Source organism: Mustela putorius, unplaced genomic scaffold (assembly GCF_011764305.1).
Source record: "Mustela putorius furo isolate JIRA1106 unplaced genomic scaffold, ASM1176430v1.1 tig00000785_pilon_pilon_pilon, whole genome shotgun sequence".
NCBI lineage: Eukaryota > Metazoa > Chordata > Mammalia > Carnivora > Mustelidae > Mustela > Mustela putorius.
The window spans coordinates 8,752,215-8,765,888 of NW_025421480.1; the positions used below are offsets into that span (position 1 = coordinate 8,752,215).

At 42.8% G+C, this 13,674-nt stretch overlaps 1 protein-coding gene across 2 annotated transcripts in view; it reads right to left on the reverse strand.

Moving 5' to 3' along the window:
• SMYD3 (SET and MYND domain containing 3) overlaps nucleotides 1-13,674 on the reverse strand; it is a 779,235-nt gene that overhangs the window by 222,059 nt on the left and 543,502 nt on the right. For both annotated transcript variants that reach the window (XM_045084747.1, XM_004756807.3), the window contains exons 6-7: nucleotides 3,419-3,486; nucleotides 1,748-1,850 (exon numbers count right to left, since the gene is read on the reverse strand). In XM_045084747.1, coding sequence (XP_044940682.1) covers nucleotides 1,748-1,850; nucleotides 3,419-3,486 — 171 coding nt within the window. The remainder of the gene's footprint in view (nucleotides 1-1,747; nucleotides 1,851-3,418; nucleotides 3,487-13,674) is intronic.

The window sequence follows — 13,674 nt, forward strand, 5'->3', positions numbered from 1 at the left end:
AAGTCACTAAGGAGTAAATCTTAGGAGTTCTCAAGAACTCTTGAGAAAGAAGAGAAAACATTTCTGTAACTATGTTTGGTGATGGATGTTCACTGGAACTAGTGTAGTGATCATTTCACAACATAGACAAACATCAAATCATCGTGGGATACTCCGGAAACATACAGAATGTCGTATGGCGATTACACCTCAATTAAACAAAATTATCTTCCGAACAAGATGGTATGAAGGACTTAGGGAAGGAACCCTCCCTTTGTTGGGAAGATGCTTTGGTAAGTATCATGCGGGAACGAATCTGAGTCTGCAGGGCCTCATGCTGAGCACAATTATTTTGTGTCGAACAAGAGGAAGGATTTGCTTGTTGTTCCAGAGATGGAAGGAAAAGGACGTGAAAAAAGTGAAATCAGCACCAAGAAACAAGACTTTTTTCCAACTAAATGAAAACCAACCAAAGAAAATAATGGGCAGCCAAGCCTAGAAAAGCAGGCATAGGAAAATCTCTTTGTTGTTCCTGAAAATTCTGACTGTTTCTAATAGTTTTTCTGTTTGCCTCTCCAGTTATTGGTTTTTTGTTTGTTTGTTTGTTTTTTAATTTAGTAAATCATCGTCCCATTGGCAGCAGCGACACTGTCTCTGCGGACAGTCAGCCCTCAGCTCCGCACTAAAGTTGTTGCAAATGGACGGTGCCCCCCTTCCTACCTGCCTTGAAGTCACATGTGGCCCTAGAATAAAAAACATCACTCTCCATCTCATTGACAGATAGCCCAGTGTACTGAGCACAGGGGCCCTAAAAAAGGGAAATCCAGTAAGTGGCTGTACAGGAGACAGCTTATTCAGTTGCAAATCAGATTGGAGGGAATCTTCTCGAAGCCAAATCCCTGTCTACATAAAATATGGTGCCCCCGAGTTTAGGTTTTATTGGCTGAGTGTTGCATAAATGCCATAAAAGCTTATGATACTCTGCTTTCCTTGCAATAAATACCCACTTTAGCAAATTGGAAGGTGGAAGGAAACTAGGTTCTAAAAAGCGTAAATACCTATAAGCCCACATTCGGGGTGGTGGGTGTACAAACCCTGGGGGCTTCCAGGGGCAGCTCATCCCCAGCTGCCCTGTGAGACCTGGAGCTTCGGAGAAGGCTCTTCTTCCCAAGAGGCCGGTGTGGCAGGTTACAACCCTGGAGGGTCAAGGCTAAGTCACTGCTGGAGGCTACACTCCCTGGCCTCTCTTCCCTTCACATTTTTGCTGAACAATCACACAGAGACAGTCGCGAGGTCCGCAAAGGCCCCATGACCATGTGAATGAGTCAATCTTGTTTGCTTTCTAGCAAATGAAGGTACATATGAGTCACCCACAAAATGGTACAGTAGCCCTGGGGGTAAGGATACCCTTGGAATCCCATTTACAAGCTGGGCTGTACTCCTGCCCAGGGAAGGATAAGCACGAGCTGGGATGTGAGGGTCTGGTGGACTGTTGCCTGCACTGAGCAAAGACACTCCCTCACACACTCACACCCCTCTCTTGCACACACAAAAGACCTGCAGAGATCCAGAAAAACGGTGGTTTACGAAGGCAATCCATCTGTAATTCTGGACACGGACTGCAGGGCAAATCCGTCGCTGGGTGGATGCACTATTTCTTCTCCCTGGCGGAAGGATCTGGACAAGCTGTCCCTGAGGCACAACTGGTTTCAGGAAAGGGTCTCTGATGCAAAAGAAGGCCAGGCACTGGGAAAAGCAGGTGGCTTACCTCTTCTCCTGCCTCAATGTCCCGGACTGCTCTCAGCAAGAGGTGGGGCCCATTGAACACAATGGAACAGTTGGGGTCACAGCTGTGATTGAGCAAAGACATACTGGGGGAAAGAGAAAAAAGAGGGTAGCATCACTCAGCAGACAGAGTCAAACATCTAATGTGACTGACAGGTAAGGCTGACAGGGCATGAAGGACTGAGGGCTCTAGGAAAAGTCCCAGAAATGTTACTAGCCCACATCACATACAGCAAAATGCTCCTCAAGATGGAGATTACTTAGGGGAAGTATGTTAACAAAAACATTTCTGAGCGCTTTCTGGGCTGAGCGTGGGGCACGGCTGTCTCCTTAGATGGCAGCCTGGACAGCACCAGCCTTTCTCACACAGCTCTGGCCCGCGTGGCCCCTCTGCAGGATGTGCCTGCCTCCTGAAGGACAAGGAGAGTGCTCCCTCTGACGCAGAAAGCCGAGGCATCTTGCTGACGAGATCCTGGAGTGCCGGGGGCCCCAGGCCAGTCATTTTAATACCATGGAAGTGACTTTTTGCCGTCTGGAAAGGGAATGCATGTAAGCTGCGCCATACTGGGCAATCCCCAAAAGAACCATCAGGGAGCGCTCGCTGTGTAGAAAGCACTTTCTTAGCCCTCACACAGGTTTCCAGAACTCAAGCACCATGTGACTCTCATGGGGGCACTGAGAGATGACAGGACGAGCACAAAGAAGTCAATGGCTTGTCCCAGGACGCACAGCTTGGAAGGGGACCGAATTGGAACGAGGCAGTGTGAACTCCAAGCCTCTGCTCTGACCCGTCTTTCTCAGGACCCGACCAACAACCCCGTGACCTACAACACTTGGGAGAAGTAAGAAAACCAGCTGAATTCTCAGGTTCACAACTAAAGATAAGAAGGACTATATTCGTATTCGCACCTTCCCAGCAAAAAAACAAAATGGACCCAAGGAGTGACTGCAGTGCTTGTGGAGGGGCGGCCTGGCAGCTCAGGGAAGAGAGTCCCCTCAGTAGCTGCAGCAGAGAACACTTCAGAAGGCCAAACCCTGAAAGTCAGGGGCAGGGGAGTATGCTGAGCCAAAAGACCAAACGACCCCAATGGGTGCAACCCCCTGAGTCTGGTGAAACACCCCTGTGCTTCCGCCCAAGATCAGGGTGGGGTGGGGGATAACCAATTATTTTCAGATTATTTATTTGTTTATTTATTTGAGAGAGAAACAGCATGAGCTGGGAGAGCAGCAAGCAGAGGGAGAAGCAGGCTCCCCACTGAGCGGGGAGCCCGACGCGGGGCTCCATCCCAGACCCTGAGATCATGACCTGAGCTGAAGGCAGATGACGGACCAACTGAGCCACCCAGATGCCCCAAGGTCATAACCAACTTTCGCTAGCACCCACGATCCCTAACTTCTTACCCCAAGGCTCCCGAGATCAAGAATTTAGGTCTGAGGTCTGCCTCCTTGCTCACATCACAGCATATACTACGGGGTTATAAAATTCTTTCCTTTAAACTTAACACTTTCCATTTTCTTATAATTTATCATTGGGTTTCAAGCATCGCTCTTGAACCAGCTGCGGCAATGGCCGTCCTGACACCTTCCACAAGGTCGGGGAGCTGGGGTGAATTACAGTTGTTTCTTCCAGTAAATGAAATACCGTTCGCCATACCTCGGATAGAGGCCAACACCAACTTCCTGCATCTCTGCATTGCAGATGGTGAACGCATTGCAGATCACCTGTGAAAACAAGGGGAAGACAATCAGGATTACCAGAGTCGCCTAAGAAACTTCCGCAGGCAGGTGAAAGAACAGAAATGTTCAAAAGCAAAAGTCAGAGTTTGAATACTTTTAGTGGTTGCTTTGCAAAGATCCAAGCCAAACAGGGAGGCTCTTTCACTTGCAAAAGAAGCTGTCTGGGACACACTTTTCCTTAAGAAGGTCGGGTTAGGTGCAGGAGTAGCAACATTCCGCACAAACCTCAGGCTTAAATTAACAGGGCCTGTTAATTTCAATCGAACCCTTTTCTCCCAAGTCACCCAGTCCCGTGACAGGTTCAAGTTTCAGAATACAAATAATCTATTTATTGAGAACTAGACTCCTATCAGCTTGGGTTTTTTTCCCTCTCACCCTGCCTGCAGTTTCCAAATGCCACTATCGATGAGGAACAGCAGCCTGTCTTTTATTCCTACAAAGAGGGAAGGACACCCCGAGAGAGTCTGTGATCTGAGCTGATGGACGACAAGGAGCACAGAAAGTCGTTCAGTCCAGCCATGGCAGTTACTGGGGACATGGAAGGGCCTCACCAGCTAAACAGCACAGTCCTGTAGCCTACGGGGTGTGGACCAAAAGGAACAGAAGATGCAATCACTGTGCTCAAGGGACCTCAAAACCTAAGGAAGGCCACCCAGAATCACAGAAAGAGCACTGGACTTAGAATCAGAAAATCGAGGTCCTGGCCACACATCGCTGCCTCAGGCACGTGCTGGGATGAGCAGTGAAGGAATAAACAAAGTTTCTGCCTACATGAAGCTTAAATTCTAGTGGGGGTGGTAGCGGTGATGCATGTTCATGTCAGGAGAAAAGCAAGTGCAAAGGCCCTGAGGTGAAAATCTTTTTAGGTACAGAGTAACAGCAAGAAAGCTGGTGTGGGCAAAGCAGGGCAAGGAAGAAGAAGAGTGAAATGAGAGATCAGAGCAGTAGTTAGACTGCATAGGTGTTTATGTCTACATTGTATTCTAAATGAGACAAAAGGCAATGGGTTACTTCTGAGCCAAGGTGCGAATGATAGGATTTCCCTTTGGAAAGGATCAATCTGGCTGTCGCATAGAGAATGGGCTATAGGAAGGCAAGGGTAGAAGGAGAGGGAATGAGAAGCCTAGATTAGCTTGGAGTTCTGGATGTTGGTGGCAAAAGTGGGGAGAAGTGAGTCGTGCTGCAGTAGGATTTACAATGGACTATCGAGGGGAGCGGAGAGAGTCAAGGATCAGGTTTGAGCGTGGGCCTGATTGTGGGCTCCATGAAGTTGCTATTCATTAACAGGAGCAAGACTGGTAAAGGTTTGGTTGCAGGGAGCTGGGGGCAAGTCCAGATGCTTTATTTCAGCCATGTTATATCTGAAACGGCATATCCCAGCCAAGACCAAGTATGAGCGCCTGGAACGCACGGCAGCAGCTGGGTTGGAGATAGACACTTAGGACAAAACCGAACAAAGCCCATCAAGAAGAAAGCAGAAGAGGCCACCATAGACTTGAGATGAATCAGGCACCACAAATGGATGCTGATTTACTGTTACAGTTTCCGTAAAAGAAAAAAAACAAAAAACAAAAAAACAAGCAACAACGAAAGACTCTAAATCAGGTTTCTAGGAAAGAACGTAAAGTATGAAAAAGTGTTCAGTCCTTTGAGACTCCTCCACTGCTCTAAAGAGCTCTCCTATGAAATCTAGTGCAACCTATCATGATTTGGCATTTCCTCTAAAAGTCTGATAAAACTTCAGTTTCAAATCAGGAAATAAGTTGGTGTATACAAATATATTTTAAACACACGAGTTAAATTGCTCTAGGAGCACGTGTTTTGTATTAAGTCGCAACGGCGTACTGCCTGCACATATTTATGTACAAAGTGGATGGTGGAAATGCAGGACAAAAGACCCTGTGTTTTCTTTTAGAAAATTCACACATTTTTAAATGGGTATGAAATCGCAGGAGGGGAACAGAAACTTTAACATGTACTTTTCAAGCATAATCATGACTTTACCAGTGTTAACCCACCAATGAAACACTGGATCAAACCGATCAAATCTGTTAACTTTGAATCAAACCAAAGTGTAAACATTTTTTTCTCCACTGTGGAGCAAAATAAAAGGTCTTCCCAGAATAGGTTTATCCTGACGGAATTTTTTAAAAGAAAGAAAAAAGAGCTCCTGGAGACTTTGTGGATCCCTCGGACCTACGTGATGTGCTCAGCCTGTTAGTAGCATTCATCATCCCGATTCGTTATTTACCCATTTATCTGACACCAAACGCAACTCCTGTGTACAATACTCCGAGGGCAGTGATGGTGGCTTCTTGCATGAAAGACACTAATATAGGATTTTTTGGGAGAGGATGGTTGTGTGGGTGTGGTCCTCAGGGTCCCCAGGGGGTCACTATCTAGGACAGGGTCAGAGAAGTCACCAGAAGTCAGTCACAGGTCCCCAGTCAGCGTGGAAGAAGAGAGACGGGATGTGATTCCACACTCTACCAAGGAGTAAGGAGAAGCTCATCTTCCAGCGCTCCTGTCCTTGGGCATCCAATCTGTTGATATCCCTGCCCAGATCTCTCGGTCCATTCTCGCTCTCCACGCTGCCTCATCTTTTGTTTCAAATGCTTCTATCAGTCCAATGGATGGAATGACAGGCTTAGGTCTCTGAAGAGACTGAGGGCTTGTCTGATCCTCTGCTTAAAATGCCTGGGGTCTGGCACGCCCCCCCCCACCCCCGGGTGGCTCAGTGGGTGAAGGATCTGACTCACAATTTCAGTTCAGGTCGTGATCTCAGGGTCATGAGACTGAGCCCCATGAAAGGGTCCATGCTGGGTGGGGCGTCTGCTTGGGATTCTCTCTTTCCCTCTCCCTCTGCCCCTCCCTCATACGCCCCACTCCCACCAAAAAAAAAAAAAAAAGCCAGGGTCCAGACATGGAAATAAATGTGTGCAAAATGAGTGACGGGGCGATCGTTCCCATATCCCTTGCCTTCCCTCCTACTCTCTAGCATCTTTTCCTTTAACTTTCCTCCCTTCTTTCCCCTTTTCCTGTTTTCACTCGTACCTGCAGGCGACCCTCTCTCATTCTGCCCCAATCCTCAATATAAGTAGATGCTTTAAAGTCCTACTGAGCCAATTCCAGACAAGTTTCCTCCTCCTTCATATTATTCTGAGAGGCATTGTGTGCCGGTGTTCCTGAGCGGAAACGGTTACTTTTCTTTTTTTTAACCTTCTCCCACTTTTATTAAAAATACTAGTTTTACTCCCTAGTATATCTGTATGTGCTCAAGTGAAAATATGCAAGGAATTTCTCTTTATACCAAGGAGTAAAAGAATGGAAATAAAGCCCAGAAATAAAAGTTTAAACACTTTTCAAAGTTGGTTTTTTTTTTTTTTTTTTTTTGTATAAACAGTTTTCTTAGGAAAGTACACAGGTTCAACAATTAATGAATGAGGACTTCACACAGATGCTTTTAGAAAAGCATATTAATAGGATTATTTCAATTAAAAAAACAACTTAGAAATTCTTTCTAAAAATTAAAGTATTATGGAGTATTACCTTAAAATATTTATCGTGACATAAAATTAAAACATACATTTAAATTATTTTATAATTATCAAATATAGTTATGTGTATTCTTCACAATATTGTTGTTGAAATCATCAAAAGCCTTTATAATATAACACCGTAGCTTTTCAAGATAGTAAAGCTCTAGTGAGTTGGTACAAGTGATTGCTGAACCTCTGTATTTTGTAAAAAAAAAAAACAAAAAACAAAAAAAAAACCCAAAAAACTACTAAAGTAAAATCTCAAGTATTCTATGAAACACGATAAAAACCCTTAACATAGTATGTTTAGAGGGAACATACCTCAACATAATAAAAGACATGTATGAAAAACACACAGCTAACATCATACTCAATGGTAAAAGCTGAGAGCTTTTCCCATAAGATCAGGAATAAGACAAGGATATCTACTCTCACCATTTTTATTTGACATAGTACTGGAAGTCCTAGCCATAGCAATAAGACAAAAAAAAGAATGAAAAGGCATCAAAATTGGTAAACAGGAAATAGAATTTTCACTAGTTACAGATGACATAATACTATTTATAGAAACCCTACAAATTTCACCAAAAAAATACCAGAACTGATAAATGAATTCAGAAAGGTTGCAAGATACAAAATCAATATACAGAAATCCATTAAGTTTCTATACATTAATAATGAAGGAGGAGAAAGAGAAATGTGGAAAAACAATCACATTTATATGCACCAAAAAAAGAATAAAATGCCTAAGAATAAACTTAACCAAAAAGGTGAAAAGACCTGCACTCTAAAAACTATACAACACTAATGATGAAAATTGAAGCCCACACAAAAAGAAAGCAATTTCATGCTTGTCGATTAGAAGAATAAATATTGTTAAAATGTCCATATTACCCAAAGGGATCTACAAATTTAATGCAATCTGTATCAAAATACCAACAGCATTTTTCAGAGAACTAGAACAAGTAATCCTACAATTTATATGGAGCCACAAAAAAACCCAAATAACCAACGTAATCATGAAAAAGAGGAATAAAACTGTGGCCATTTCAATCCACAATCCCGGATTTCATGATATTCTACAAAGCTGTAGTAATCAAAACAGCATGGCACTGGTGCACAGACAGACACACAGATCAACAGAACAAAATAGAGAGCCCAGAAAGAAACCCACAATTCTATGGTCAATTAATCTTTATCAAAGAAGGCAAGAATATGGTGCTAGGAAAACTGAACAGCTACATGCAAAAGAAGGAAACTGGATCACTTTCTTATACCATACAAAAATATAAATTCAAAATGGATTACAGACCTAAGGTGAGACCTGAAGCCATAAAAATCCTAGAAGAGAGCATAGGCAGTAATTTTTGACATTGCCTATAGCAAGATTTTTCTACATATGTCTTCTTGGGCATGAGAAATAAAAGCAAAAATAAACATGGGGACTGCATCAAAATTAAAAAGCTTCTGCACAATAAAGGAAACAATCAGCAAAACAAAAAGGCAGTCTACAGAATGGGAGAAGATATTTGCAAATGACATATCAGATAAAGAGTGTGTCCAAAATACACAAAGAACTGATACAACTCAATAACCCAAAAACCAAATAATCTAATTTAAAAATGGGCAGAAAACACAAATAGACATTTCTCCAAAGAAAACATGCAGATGTCCAACAGACCCATGAAAAGATGCTCAACATTAGCTCAACATCAGGGAAATGCAAATGAGCAACCATGTCACACCGGTCAGAAGGGCTAAAATCAAAAACACAAGAAACAAGCAGGTGTTGGTGAGGATATAGAGAAAAAGGAACCTTTGTGCACTGTTTGTGGGAATGCAAACTGGTGTAGCCACTGTGGAAAAGTTTGCTGAGAAAAATACGGAGTTTCCGCAAAAAAAAAAAAAAATTAAAACTACAATTACTGCATGATCTAGTAATTCTTCGGCTAGGAATTTACCCATAGAATATGAAAACACTAGTTCAAAAACATACATGTACTCCTATGTGTACTGCAGCATTATTTATAATAACCAAGTTATGAAAGCAACCCAAGTATTCATCGGTTGATGAATGGAGAAAGCAGCTTTGGCAGGTATCTACAATGGACTAGAGTTGGGGGAAAACGGACGGGGAGACAAACCATGAGAGACTGTGGACTTTGAGAAACAAACTGAGGGTTTTGAAGGGGAGGGGGGTGGGGGGTAGGTGAACCTGGTGGTGGGTATTGAGGAGGTCACGGACTGCATGGAGCACTGGGTGTGGTGCATAAACAATGAATTTTGGAACACTGAAAAAATAAATAAAATTAAAAAAAATAAATATACTGAGAAAACAATGCACTATAATTATAACCCCCCCCCCAAAAAAAAGAAAAAGAAAAAGAATGAAATCTGTCTGTTTGCAACAACCTGAATGGACCTAGAGAAATAATGCTAGGCGAAACAAGTCAGTCAGAGAAAGATAGAAATCATGTGATTTCACTTATATGTAGAATTTAAGCAACAAAACAAGGGAACAGAAAAAAGAGACAAGTCAAAAAACAAACTCTTAACTACAGAGAACGCACCTGATGGTCACCAGAGGGGAGGTGGGTGGGGGGGGGCGACACAGGCGATGGGGATTAAGGAGTGCGCTTGTCCCGATGAGCACTGAGTGGTGCATGGAGTTGTTGAATCACTATATTGTACCCCTGTAGCTAATGTAACACTGCATACTAACTATACTAGAATATCTACATATAGAAAATACAGGCATCACATATAAATATTCTAGAACCAAATTTTTACATCATTTGGTTCAGGTTCTAGGTCCAGAAGCTGACATTTGTGTTCTGCGATTAAAAGTTCCCCTGTAGCAATCATACAGAAACACAAAGACTTCGGAGAGTTATTTTATACACGGTTGAACTTCACATTTTTCTCTCAAATTTTCTGAACTGGAAGCACTTTATTGTAGCAGCAGCTAAATTAAGGTATTTGAGACACAAGGGAAAACCACTTTTTAAGAGCAAAGCTAAAGAGCCCTAAGAAAACATACCACCAGTTCGGAACAGAGTCCTTCTAGAACGCTGTAACAGAAGAAGCCATCCACTCCCCAGCACCCGCTCGCCCTCACTACTCACTTCGACAAGGAACTTGGTCCGTGTGTGGGTAGCCACCACAGCTGGCTTCAAGCCTCCCTTAATGAATGCTTCCAATTTCCAAAGGTACAAACTTTAAAACATTTAAACAAAAGGAAGCTTAGTTTCTAAACACAACCAGCAGGCAATTTTCTCAAAGACCATCTCCATCTCCTTTATTTCTCTATTTAAGGCATAAGGAGAATGTTAGGGCACAGAAATGTGACACTACAGAATTTATTAATTAGAGAGGCTAAAGGTAAATTTTCAACAGAGAGCTTACTGCATATCGTTTCATAGAAGGAAATAAAAATAGGGAGAGTTGGCACATATGAAAATCCAAAGCAATGGTTTTTATATAAAGTAACTATTTCCCCTCCCCCACTACCCCAGCAGCATTAATTCTCCAACTTAAGAAGCACGATAAGATTTCAGTCTGGGTACATTATTCTTCTCTGTGCCATATGACATTTTATTAAAGACAACTATTTTTTTAGAATCTTCTCATAAACCTCAAAATATTTATTTATTTTTTAAGGATTTATTTAGTCAAGAGAGGGGAGGAGCAGAGGGAGAAAGAGAGAGAATCCCAAACGGACTCCTCGCTGAGGACAGAACCCAACTTGGGGATCGATCTCAGGACCTTGAGATCATGACCTGAGTAGAAACCAAGAATCAGTGGCTTAATTGACTGTGCCACCTAGACACCCTTAAACCTCAAGAGATTTAAAATTTTACTCCTGATTGATTCTATCTGCATGTCGAGTATGGAGCCATCTCTCGTGATTCAACCCTGACCTTTCCCGATACCCTACTCCCTCCTTTGGTCACTCCTTTATAACCTTTCGCTAGCCGTGAGAATGAAAGGTGTACAATCCACCACCCAGAAGAAGAACGGGAGGGAACCAGGCTGGGGAAGGAGGTGAGCTCGGGCACGAAGAGGCAGCAATAATGACAAAAATCACACATCCCAGAATTCCAGAAGGTTTACAACAGGAAGGGTGTTTACGTATCTTTTCCATTTCAGTCTTTAAAAATTGATGGATAAAACAGGTAGTGCAATATATTTCCCCTTCCCTGGGAAATAGCTGGAGAGGCTCCCCATCTCATCGGCGAGCCGGCTGTGAACTGGGGTGCCCGGCCCCATCACCGTGCTCCCCCAACAGACAGCCTTGTGGAGTCGGACCTTCGGAAGTTTTCTAATGTTTCTGTCACAGGCTCTTCTGTTTGTAAACCTAAGGGGCCCCTGACTGAAGACAGCAAGCAAGGATGCTGGAAAACATAGAACAACATAAAAATGGTAATTCTATAAATGTGACTCAAGATGCTCCATTATAATGACTTTTATCTGGAAGAAATTCTCCCATACCACCTCAAAATGTCTGTAGTATTTAGAAAAATGCTAGAAGGAGAACATATAATGAGTATGTAATCTTACTTTTGGCAGCTGGCATGAAAACTATTAAAGTCTCCAGTGTGTTATTTGAAATGAGCTTGCACCTTGCCCTCTAAAACCTTCTCTTACTTCATCACTTAGAAATAACATGAAAATTATAAAATTTAATTTAGCTGGTTTTCTAAAGAGTAGATTATAAGAATGGTAAGCATCAAGTTTTAAAAGCATGATGCTAAGGCCCAAACCAAAAATAATTGGATGTATGCTGATAGATTAAAAAATTGCTGATTAAATATTGATAAAAAATATTCAATTAAATGTTTATAAATAATCTAACTTAAAGCAAGTTAAACCATGAGTACCACTTGTTAAATGGGAAAGCTAAACATCTGTTTTTACATTATACGAATATTATTAAAGATTTTGCAAATGTACTTTATGATACAAACCAAGTAAAAAAAAATAAACAATCTAATTTATGAACCACGTCTTTACTACATCCCATATCACAACACACTTGGACATGTGTTCTAGGCCCTGCATGTTTAAATACGATCTGTTTCCACAACAGTAATGGTGTTAGTCACGTTTCCAGCTACGGTCACAAAGAGTGCACACTAGACACACCAAATACTCAACCACGACTTGCAAAGGCTAAAATCAATATCAAGGCCAGTGTCGTAAGAGAAGGGATACTAGTCCTAAAATCGTGCTTCCTGTTCTAGAGTGTTCCCAAGTTGGAGCTGCCAAATGTTAGCAGGTTCCCAAAATGAAGGCCTTTCAGATAACAGGTCTGTCTTCAGAAACCCACCCACATTTTCATTTTCCTATGGGCTTTCCTCACGGCGGAGCCCATGATATCTTCAACAACTGTCCCTGATAAGAGAAAGCAAAACAGGAACGATAGTCATAAATTTGTCCATTGTTCTTTGTTCTTCCCCTCCGGGTACTTCCTGGTATTCCACCTCCTTATATCACTCAGCTGATGAGAAAAGCATTTGCAACAGACGTCTGTCAAGTGTGTATAAAAGTATAAAAGCTCTTAACAGGGTTTCCATCGTGCCATTTTGCTCCCACATCCCGAGGCTCAGAAACACAATGATATTCTTAAATAATTTATTACAGGATATTGTTATAATTTCCATAGCTCTGCCATAAGCATCCTTTCTGCAAAATGCTTCCCACAGTCACGCTCCTGGCCAGAAAGTGTATTACCACAACCAGCTCAACTTTCCCCTCACAGAGAACACTTAAGGATTCTTCTGTTCAGCTCGAGTCTCTACAAATGTTCTCTTACGTGTAATCTAGTTTTGTGATTCTCTTTCCAGGTAAGTGGAGCAAAACTCTACCCCGAGGCAGTAAGGTGCTCTGCTCTGTAATGTTTCCCCATGGGAGCACTAAAATCCAAAATGCTGGGCAGCCCCTGACGGAGACTGCACTGGGCGTGGCACCAGATCCGCCATGTTTTTCCATCACGGTAATGGAGAAAAGCAAACTACAGGAAAAAATGTTCCATGTGGAAGATAAAACCAAACATGAACCAACTGCTTCGCACAATCCTCAGTGAAAGATTCCAATGTGAGCCCGGATCACTCTCTGTAGAAACTGAGGTGAATATTCTTTCCAGGAGAAATTCTGTCAGGCAAGAGGCTGTCATGCTGAACCTACTTGCCATTGACACCTCAGGGAATGACTGTCGCACGTTAGAGCATAAGGAGAGCACATGGCGCATCTGCAAGCTGCATGGGTGTGGGTGGCGGTGTGGGGGGGTTTGTTCTGGGAACTAGCAGCTGGGGCAATTTCTGGCAGACAGTGGCAGGAGATAAGGGGGCACCTCAATGGGTCAATCCTTCTGGGAAGGCCCGTGCACACCCAGTCCCTGAGACTGCAAAGGAAAAGAGAAGAAAAAAAGCATGGCTTCATTCCCCACCACCCCCAGTTTCTCCTGAGGTAGTTCATAAGTGTCCCTTTCCTGCTTCCTTCCAGCCACTCCTGCAGACAGCCAGGGACACAAAACACACCGGTGGGATTTCTACTTGATCATTTGTCTCTGCTGACAGCACCGTGAACACATCCATGGTACTCTTCCTAGCCTCTCTCCTGGCCGGATTCCTGA